The 11,206-nt window shown below is 34.9% G+C and overlaps 1 protein-coding gene across 1 annotated transcript; it reads left to right on the top strand.

Annotated features, from left to right (window-relative positions):
• The first annotated feature begins 4,335 nt into the window (after nt 1-4,335).
• LOC117111615 (steroid receptor seven-up-like) lies at nt 4,336-11,197 on the top strand. Its single transcript, XM_033254564.1, has 8 exons — nt 4,336-4,705; nt 6,092-6,240; nt 6,736-6,847; nt 7,660-7,787; nt 8,568-8,709; nt 9,074-9,963; nt 10,486-10,582; nt 11,136-11,197. Exons 1-8 carry the CDS (start codon nt 4,690-4,692, stop codon nt 11,195-11,197), a joined length of 1,596 nt encoding a protein of 531 aa, XP_033110455.1. The 5' UTR covers nt 4,336-4,689.
• The last annotated feature ends 9 nt before the right edge of the window (nt 11,198-11,206 follow it).

Below are 11,206 nucleotides of genomic sequence, written 5' to 3'. Positions count from 1 at the left end.
CTGACTTACATGGCCAGATGAATGAAAATACTCAATCGATGTGCCACCAAATCGTAACCAGCCTTCACCACGCCCTCACGATGTCACCGGGGACACAACTGCCAAAAAACTATTTAAAAAAATAATCAGTAAATCCTGTGCAATAAATAACAATACATACATAATAAACTGATAGTACCGTAATTGTTATTGTCGTGATGGAATAATAGACAATAACTGGATTTACGTCAGGAGAAACATGTATAGGTGTAATTTTGCCCTACCTGACGTGGAAATGTACCGAATACTCATACAACTAGTTTTCAATTAAATAAATTATACACACTGTTTTTGGTTCGCCGTCGTAATAATTTATGTACGAAAGTGAGTTCTTCAGTCCTATCGGTTCATCGAACCATGGAAGAAAGACTACATATCTAACTACTCAATGTACTGAGTTCTCCTATTCATAATAAACTGATTAACAATTAAACACATTTTGCATAAATGAGGTCCCATGAAAAATTGTAATTTTTATGATTATTTAAGAAAGAATAATAATTTAACTAAAGAATAATCAAAGACAGGCAATATATGATTATATTCCAACAACATTGACTAGTTAGATATGTAGTCTTTCTTCCATGGTTCGATGAACCGATAGGACTGAAGAACTCACTTTCGTGCATAAATTATTACGACGGCGAACCAAAAACAGTGTGTATAATTTATTTAATTGAAAACTAGTTGGGCTAAGCCTAGTTTGTCTGATCTTCCAACCTATGCCTACGTAGGTTAGCACGCTTTTTGTAAGCCAGGACCCTTGTATTTTGTTACATTTCGTCACAGAGGGGGGTTCGTCCGAACCCATTGAACCCCCACCCCCGGATCCGCCACTGGTATTTGAGAACCTCTCTGTGTGGTCGAGCGAAGTCTAGTGGACTGTATCAACTCACAGGATTGGTGGAACCACTACATGAATAAATAATGTTAACCTGAAAAATAATTATTATGAGTTCGAGAAACACATTTAATGGTTTTAGTTGGTGGAACGAATTGAACGACTTTCTCAACTCGGATTTCTCTTTTGATGAAGTCCTCTGCCATCAAATCATTGGATTATGTACCGTAAGTCTCTTAATGGAATTCGTAACGAATGACAAAAGTTATGATGGTATAATGACCAATTAAATTTACTTCATTTTGTAACCTCATTATGCACTCTAGCAATTCAGGGGCATTCTATATTGCGGCGGGTAGAATTTTTTGTAAATTATCTGGTCATATCATGGCTTAAGACAACATATACTGAGAGTAATGGCCAAATTGGTTATCGTAGAGCAAGAACCGATCAACCGATTTTAGAGCCTGCTAATAATAATGTAAAAATACATATAGGCCTTTTCTTTTCTCCCTGACGAATAGTGGTTTTCTCTGTGACGGTGGGAATTGGGGCACGCTCACCGACGGGTGTTTGGGCCAACTATACACAGGTAGTTAATATTAGAGAGCTTGTTATAACATTATGCATTAAAAAACTGTGCCCTCTTTGTATGAATATTATAGAAAACATGCTATAATTTTATGTACAGATTGGAAAAGAGTATAAACAAGTTAGTTAAAACTGTTTATCAGGGATTAGGGATTCGATCAAAATAATAATAATAATAATAATATATCGGTCTTATATAGCGCTTCATGAATAAAGCTTCTAAGCGCTTCACATTACTACCCCGGTCGCGGTCATTGGATCAAACACGTATGGAACACATACTCAGCTGCCTGGGCAGAATTCCATAATATTGCAGCTAGTAATCAACGCATTGTGTTCGAACCTACCAGGTACCGTACCCACTTGTACTCCTGGGTGAAGAGAGGCAACAGTGATAAAGTGCCTTACCCAAGGACACAAGCGATTTGCACAGCGAGAGTTTAAAAAATGGATGACACTTCACCACGTGTATCCTATTCAACGACGTTACCGATCACTTGCAGTATTCCTAATATTAAAAAAAAAACATCTTCGAACAAATCTAAACACATATAACGATACAAAAAAATCACTATTCAAGAAAAATAAAGCAAACATCAATTGCATCGTTAGGAGTCAATTATTTATTAAACACTGACTGAGAGGAGGTTTACCAAAATAGTTCTGCAAACGAACCAAATAACATATTTATTGAAATATTATCCTCGTTATATGATATTAATCTGCCAAAAACTAAAAACAAAATAAACAGACGAAAACTTAATAAACCTTGGATAACTAAATGAATAATAAAATCATTAAATACAAGAAATAAATTATATAAAGCATATATGATAAAACCTGGCAAACAATTAACAACATACTCTGTAGAAACATTCAAAAGAATACACCAAACTTCTTCCTAGACAACATATAAAAATATCTGATCCTTTCGAAATTGCCACAAAATTCAATCATTGTATACTTTACTGAGATAGGCTCTAAACTTGCTTCCAAAAATTCTGGCACCTATTTTCTAAAAAACCTCATAAAATATTCTATTTTTTTTCTCACCTATATCTACAGTAGTAAATAAATCTTAGACATTACTTCAAAATTTTAAAATGGAAAAATCTCCGGCCTTGATGACATCAACCCTAAAGTTGTAAAAGGAATTGCACCTCTTACTCACATTTTTAATCTGTCCTTAACTACTGGAAAATTTCAATTCTCCCAACAAAAGATCTTTGACCACTTTATTGTGCCTGTGGCAGTGTCCAACACGTTGCGTATTTCTCTGAGGCAAAGTCACTTTTTGCAGGTGAATTTTCATCTTATAAAAATGTATTTTTCACATGGGACCCCCCGCTAACATTATGCAGCTCTGTGTAATTTAATGTAGAATCGATTGGGAAGCAAGATTCTTAATTTGCGTTAGTGTCCAACTTATTAAGCAGAATAGTATGCAGGCATACTCAACAGTGATGTGGATCTAAAAAAAAATATAAAAAAGTGGCGAATTTAAGTTCCAAATAACTGGCATTTTGTTTAATGCCATCCATGCTTTGGCTATATGAGAAGTTTTCCCATGATGCAGTATCCTGTATTCAAAATCATGTACCTTCCAGTTTCTTTCCTCTGATCGTTGGTATATCGTCGTTAAATAAATTAGTTGCAGAGTATATATTTAGATTAGTGTAGGAGCAGACCAACAAATTGTGCTACATTTTCAACCCTTAATTAAAAAACCAGTGTATTATTATTACTATTATTATTAGTAGTATTATTATTAGTATTATTATTAATATAGGAAGACCTGACAATACACGCTGCTGAGTTCTGGACCTTTGCAACGGTCTTAATTGAATTGCAGAGAGTTACAGAAATTATGAAATAGACGAGGGAGCTATTGTACCATCATATTTGCTTGGTATGACGTTTGTAAGAATAATGACAGTCTTTGCTGGAAAGGTTCGCTCGTTATTATACAATTGACAAAGTTGATGAACCATGCTAATATACGGAATAATGATACAGTATTATAGTTGTCAGGTGTTACTAAATGGGCACTAAATGTACTAGTTGTTGAATGGGGAAAATGTCTTTTATAGCTCATTACAAGCAAGTCAGAAAAGTTAATTCCAACTATTAATGGTGAGTCTGTTCGCTTTTTTCCTGCTAACTACTACACTTTATAGATTAGAGACTTTTGAAGATCAATTTCTTTACAATATCTGAAAATTAAATGATAGGGAATAATGTGGGCGAGTCTGTGTAGTATTTTTTGTAAATTGAAAGGCTGAAAAAAAAAGAGGGCAGATTCAATGTGTTGGAATGAAACAATTGCGCCTTGCCCACGTGACACAAGCAAAACGGATAAAGTGGGCATTGAACCACAGCACCATGCCCCTGTGACAAACCAAATATTATGGAACAGTGCTTTACCCATTAACACAAGCAAAACGGATACTGTGGAAATCATAATAATACATAGTGTAAGAATCGAACCCCAGTGACACAATAAAATGGATAGTGTTGAAATTTAATTCAAGTGCCATGGATAGTGTGGGAATCGCCCAGTCCCTTGACTAGTGACTCAAGCAAAATTGATAGTGAGGAATTGCTCGGTGCCTTGGCTAGTGACGCAAGCAAAATGGATATTGAAGGAATCATCCAGTGCCTTGCCCAATGACGCAGGTAAAATGGATAGTGCAAGAATCGAATCCCGGTGTCTTATTCAGTGACACAAGTAAATGGATAGTAAGGGAATCGCCCAATGCCTTGCCAAGTGACGCAAGCAAAATGTATAGTGAGGTAATCGCCCAGTGACGCAAGAAAATGGATGTGGGAATCGCCCGGTGCGTTCCCACCCAGTGACGCAAGCAAAATGAATAGTGTAGGAATTGAACCAGTGCCTTGCCAAAATTACGCAAGGATGGAGAGTGTAGGAATCCAAGGTGTTCGTTGAGGTTGACTTATTTTCAATAAACCCTGTTTACTATCAATGTCAGAAGTCAATATAAGTGTTTTTCACAGTTCATTGCAATATTGTATACACTGTATGGGCTTGTGTGCATGCTTGACTTTCATTGTGTATAATGAAGTGTGAAGGCCATGTGGGTGGTGTTGCTGTTCATGCGTCAAACGAATAACTGTATGATCTTTGTTGATAGCAACATAACGAAAAAATACAGTTACTTGTAACCGTACTTTAATTTTTCCTTGGATTTTCGAAAATAATGGACAATGTGACAGGTATTGTTAATCATTTTTTTTCATTCTGTTAATATGCTCAAAAATAGATGTCAGCACTGGACCTTAATTTATAGTATGATGGTGAGGAGGATGAAGACTATGGTGGGGCTGTATGTAATTAATTAACATGGATTTGTTTTTATTATTTGTTTTTTACTTGATATTTATATAACGCCTTTTCCTTTAGGTTACAAAGCGCTTTCTTTTCCTTGGTCAAGTGTTGCCGCCATATGGCATAGTAGCAGTAGTGACGGGCAGCCAGCCCGCACCCACCCCTCACTAAATTTTTCAAAATAAAAAAAATTAAGAAAAAGAGAAAATTCTACTCCAATTTTGAGTCTATAGACTCTTAAAAGAGTGCCATTTCCGGCCATCTAGAGGTGCCATAATCATAAATTGTCTTACCTCACCCCAAACCATGGTGGGACTGCGGTGGTATAGACGTCCATCTGTGAAAGTACCTCTCTGGGCCCCTTCCATTTCAAATTCCTGGATCCGCCACTGAGCAGGAAACCCCACCAGATACCCATTTTCACTCAAGAAGCAAAGCAGATAAAGTGCCTTGCTCAAGGACACAACAGAAGTACACAGCCAGGGATACTAATTCAATGGATCTGGGTTTTATTGAATTGTTGAATGTTGAATAACAGCATTTCTGTCACCAGCCAACCACTTTTTTGGAATTGCTGGCAAATTCACCACTGTCAGTCAGTGGTGGTGCCACCTTCCGGCGGACAGGCCTAGACCCCCATCGTCCGACACCACGGCGAGGTTGTCGGACCAACAATAATAATTTGCTTATCCAAATAACGTTATTTTGATTGTCAGTCTCTAATATTGTGGTCTAAAAGCATACCCTGTGAACCCTACTTGGGATTTTTTTTATTAGTCGGCCCCCTTGTTCGGACCCGTTGGACATGTCGGTCCTTCTTTTGGAAAATTTTTGAGCCACTTTCTTCAGGTGTCAAAAAATACCCATATTATTTCAAATTTAAGTAAAATTTAAAATTTTTCGAATTATGGTGTCAAAATTCCCATTAAAAAAAGTCCTCAAAATCATTGCACACAGGACCAACAGCTTAAACGTCTCATCAGAAAAGACGGTGCGCTTTGTTAAAAGGATACAATGAGACTTTTTCCATCCCACTATGGCTGAATATAACAATTTGATCTATCAGTACACACACATTGGCTTGTACCAGCAGTTAGCAGAATGATTCAGTCTATTTACAAAAAGGTTTAAGGCCACAGTTAATGTGAAAAGCGATTGATTTCCTCTTGGTATTTATTTATTTTTTCTTACAAGATTTGATAAAATTTAAAAATTCTTTGTATATATATTTACCTATACATTATTAAATATATATTTATTTCCTCTTATTTTAGGAACAAATCTGCATACATTTGACAGGTGCCAGCTCCATTGCAAGTTCTGTCAAACCTCTACACCTCTTTTCTCCATTGTATCCTGCTCTTCATGTGGAGATTCTACCCATGACAACGGTGTAGGAGAGGTTCTGTGTGCTTTCTGTTTGGTGAGTTTTTTTTGTTGCAGATCGCAGGGAGGCACTGAATGAAATAAAAAGAGAAGTTGTGATAAAGAAAAGATCGCCATCAAGTAGAAGAAAGTGTTACCAGTAATTGATAGGAGAAAGTATAGGCTTTCTATATTAGTTTATTTAAAAAAAGGGTCAACAGATGGAAGTAAAACAATCAACAGAGATAATAACAATTGGCAAAATACACAAGAGATACAACCTTTTTGAACTCCACAAAAATAACTACGTAGGGTACTGATACTGAACGGTAAAACTAATAGAAAAAAAAACGTTTGTTAATGATATAACAAATTTAATATACAGATATTTTGGGAGCACCTGCTCTTTTTTTCACCGTAATGCCTACTGAATATAACATCGGAGTAGTAAGAACCTATGTTAGAAAACTATTTAAAAGGTTTTAAATTGATTTTAAAATTAAAATAAGATGTACTTCGCATGTTTCTTAACAGTTTTTTTAAATTCTTTCAGATGATATTAGACAACTCCTTGAATTGGAAACAATTTGAGACTACTAAAAGCAAATACGGTCAACCAGCCATAATGTTGGAAGACAATAGGCCTACCTCATCAGTTGAGGATGGTAAGCTACTTTCGAAAGTGCTTTAGATTATAATCAGTAATTGAGGCATTACAATGTAACCAAATTTTAGTAGAACTGAATTCTTTCCAAGAAATGTACTTTACACTGGAAAACAGAACAGTCCAGGAACGGTATAGCTTAATTGAACAAGAAATCCTGATCCAATGAATATAATCGTACAAAATAAATGATCTCAAATAGACGTAGCTTATAATGTTTAAGCAGGGAACAAAGGCTCATGTGTAGAAACACAAAGGCATTACGACAAACAAAAATGTCAGGGAACACTAGAAGGACTATTCTGAAATAAGTAATGCCCTACAAACAAACCTGAATCAGGGATACATCGACAGCAGCCTAAACAACACATTCAAAGAAAATTTAAAGATCCAGTATTAAGTTCCGTATTCTTTAATTGTCATGTGAACAATATACATTTACATTGAAATAAAATTGCAAGTTTCGTTAGCTCTTGAGTAGAAAAAGTAAATAGTAAATAATAAATAAATATAATATTAACACAGGTAAAACTATCCGCCGGACACCATCCTGGTAATTCTGTTCTAGGTTGTGAGGCTGAAATTTGTATATAAAAAATGCATGGCTAAACTACATATGTCGGAACGCCGAACACCATTCCGAAATTTTTAGTAGTCGGATGTTACGGGGCTGGAATTGTACAATTATAAGTTCATACAGTTTCGATCTTTATCGTAGTTTTTTTTATTTTATTATACTTAGATCCTGATTATCCTCTTATAGGCCAATATTTATTTTACAAATATTCATCTATTCTTGTATATATTTTTCAGAATTTGGCCTACCTATATCGGACTCCAAGCCAAAATGTCAATCCAAAAATAAGAAATCCTTATGCGAGGTCTGTGGGGCATCAGCATCTGGCCTTCATTTTGGAGTCTTCACCTGTGAAGGTTGCAAGGTACCGGTAATAAAACCATTTCTTAGTATAAAGTATATGATAATGAGGACGTATTCATTTCAAATTTAATTTTTTTTTAGATGAACACAGAAAAAATAACATACACAATTTGACATAATTATATAACATACACAAGACAACATATCATTCATAAAACACGTCAACATAACATATGCCTATATAGTATACATAATATAAGTAAAGGTAAAGGTATTAAGGAGGTTATAAAGTAGCTTTCTATGCTACTTTTTAACCTCCTCAATATAAATCAACCAGACACCCACATATACTCTTGGGTGGAGAGACACAATTAAATGTAGGTAAAATTCCTTGCCAAGGACACATACGAATTTCCCGGCAAAGGTTCGAACTTCTACCTCAAGGCTGAGAAACGTAAACGTAACATAACATCATCATCATCATCTTCCGTTACTGTGCATAACCTCGGTTGAGTATACTCGCACAATGTGTCGTACAGCACTCATATATGTCGCGGTCAAAAGGGAAACACATTTAAATTTACAAAATATGAATAAATTAAATAATAAAACATATATAACATAGGCCTACATAAAATTAGCATAACACATGGCAAAAACCCTCCTGTTAGAAAAATCTAAATTGAGTACATGTGGCAAAAATGATGATGCAGTCTGTGAAATCAGTGTGTTTTCGTGAGATAATAGACAGGGCTACAACAATGTTTTCATTCCTTGCAACAAACGGACATAACAAGTAAAAATATTGTATTTATATTTTACACATTATTCATTTTTACAGTGTTTCTATAGACGAACTATCAAAGAAGGGGCAAATTACGTGTGCCCAAAAAGCAATAGCTGTTCTGTTACTATGGAAACAAGGAATTCCTGTCGCTATTGCAGATTTCAAAAGTGCATGGCTTTAGGAATGTGCAAGGAAGGTATGAAAAACCTTGATGTTTGATGGTATAATATAATATAATTGTTTATGAAATGTAATTCAGAACGTAGAAAATTGCATTATATCAAGATCAGCACATTTACATAGTTTTTTGCGGGAGGGGTGTTTCTATGACGAAATAAATGTTTGATAATTTGATTTGATTTGGAAATAACAATATCATTACTTTCATACTAATTCAATGATTGGTTCCTGTGCATAGCAGTATAGTTAAAATATTAACAATCATATTTTTTGAATTTTCTGGTAGCATTTTAAAAAATTCACAAATTATATGTTTATGTTTTTTTTAAAAATATTTGTCAGTTGTTAGGAAATAATAATATTTTATCCCCTCGGTACAGGAATCAAATTGGGAAGAAGACCGAAAGCAGACAGCGGGTTACACTATTCTACCCACTTAAAGATGGAAAGGGATGGGCCTGAAGGGCCTGAAAACACGATGTATGTACCGAGATGGCACTCCTGGCCTACAGTCTGTACCACTAGCAATCATCAGCTTCCAATGAAACAAGAGCCAATTTCTACGAGACAAGTGCAAAGCTGCTCTGGTTACAGCACACCACATCCCAGTTATAAACAAGAAACGTTTTCCTACTGCAGACAAAAAACAACTATTGTGCAGAATGATGAAATAATCCATCAATCTTTTAACAACTTGAGCACTGACATTTTATGGAATGATCCTCAGCCATTTCCTACTGGTTATCAGAACTCCTCCCAAGTAAATTACTCATCTATTGCATGCCACCATATTCCGTCACAGTCGATTGCACCATCCTTAAGCATGACCCTTCCAGAAGTCCATACAGGAGCATTCACAGCTATGGCGTATGCTAATATGTACCGAGGTCAATATATACACGATTCATCTGGAAATTATAAGAATGTACAAAATATCAAATCTGAAGATTCAGGTGAGGTTAAGTTTACTGAGCTGAAACCATTTATAAGAAAGAGTCGAATTGCAAGTGAAACAAACATTATATCCTCAACTCCCAGTAACTACTGTGAGACTTTGGAACAAGAAAAACAGAATCAGATGCAAACATCATCACATGTTAGTATGTTATCGACTGAAAATAGCTTAAAGCGAAAGAAAACAATCGAGAATGACAGCAACAACACAAAAATCCCAAGAATGAACCACTCAGAAAAACTCTCTTCAGAAGGCTTTGTCAAGGTTTATGAGAATTTAGAGAAGTTGATAGTTGAGGAATGGACGTCAAGTTTGGTAAGTGCAAGCAAAAATTATATTATATGTAAATATCAATGAAAGAGCTGAGTGGAGGAGTCTTCATTATATCTATCTAGAGATGATTAATTTTCACATATTACTAATAATGATTAGACTGAATTGGCATTCAGTATTTTTTGTAGAGCCTTTTTGGGGTTCTCTTCACGTTAACATTTCTAGTGGACATGAGCGTTCTACATTTTGATATCAATAGTGAGCACCTATATATATACATATATATATGTATATATGTATACATATATATATATATTTAATATATATATATATTTATATATATATATATATACTGAAATAAATGTCAATTATAATGATAAGGATTATGAGAACGAGAATATATTGTATTGTATTGTTTGAAATGCTTTAAGCACTTTAACAAAAAAGTCATCTATACACTCACTACAATAATTTTCCAACAAAGTTGTTGTAGCAACAAATTGTAATACGTATGGCAACATGTTTCCAATGAATTTGATAACACGTTTTAATTATTTTTCATAGAAATCTAGTGGTAATATGTCAGAAGTGTTAAATCCGCCAAAATCCAGTATGCCAAATGTTAAACTTTGTTTCAAAACATTTGCTGAATCAATAACAGGTAAGAACAATATACTGACTATATAGTAATAAACTCACTAAGCAAAGATCTTTCATTGCCATCTAGATGCCAATGGTGACATACAAAACACAACAGATAGATACCTACATGAACTTCCCAGAAAATAAATAGACTACACACAAATAACTATACTTTTCTGCAATGTAACACCATGGACCTGGTAACACTAAATAATACTTGTGGAACATGCTTGGAAGAAGCTATTACTACCGTATCACAGATCCTTTGACCGTATTAATCACCCTTTATTGCTTTATTGAAAGAATACTTGCCGGACAGGTATCCGATTACCTAGACAAGCTTCATCTCCATGAACCTCTACAAACTGATAAGATAGTATAATACATATTCCAAGTATCGAAATGCACGCCATAATCGTACAAACTGCGTAGTTGATTTCATGATCTGAACTGCACTATACTTAATATTAACAATCCTGGTGGACATTTTAGAAGAGAACCATTATCATTATCACCGTTTTGGACCCCAGTTCAGCAATTGACATTATAATTCAATTATTTTTATTACACAGAGTACAAATGTTTTAATAGCTTAAATGATGTCCAAGTTACAATTTGCCCATACCACAGATAATAATGGGGG

This window comes from Anneissia japonica, unplaced genomic scaffold (assembly GCF_011630105.1).
Source record: "Anneissia japonica isolate Jap-2015-1 unplaced genomic scaffold, ASM1163010v1 scaffold287923_len1623670_cov205, whole genome shotgun sequence".
Taxonomy (NCBI): domain Eukaryota; kingdom Metazoa; phylum Echinodermata; class Crinoidea; order Comatulida; family Comatulidae; genus Anneissia; species Anneissia japonica.
Note: the sequence above shows the minus strand (reverse complement) of the source record. Positions and strands in the feature narration are given on the sequence as shown.

Excerpts from the sequence above, each read along its gene's own strand:
- LOC117111615 (XM_033254564.1), top strand. Across the intron at positions 8,710-9,073 it reads TTTAGGAATGTGCAAGGAAG|GAATCAAATTGGGAAGAAGA; the intron begins GTATGAAAAACC and ends CCCTCGGTACAG. Across the intron at positions 9,964-10,485 it reads AGGAATGGACGTCAAGTTTG|AAATCTAGTGGTAATATGTC; the intron begins GTAAGTGCAAGC and ends TATTTTTCATAG.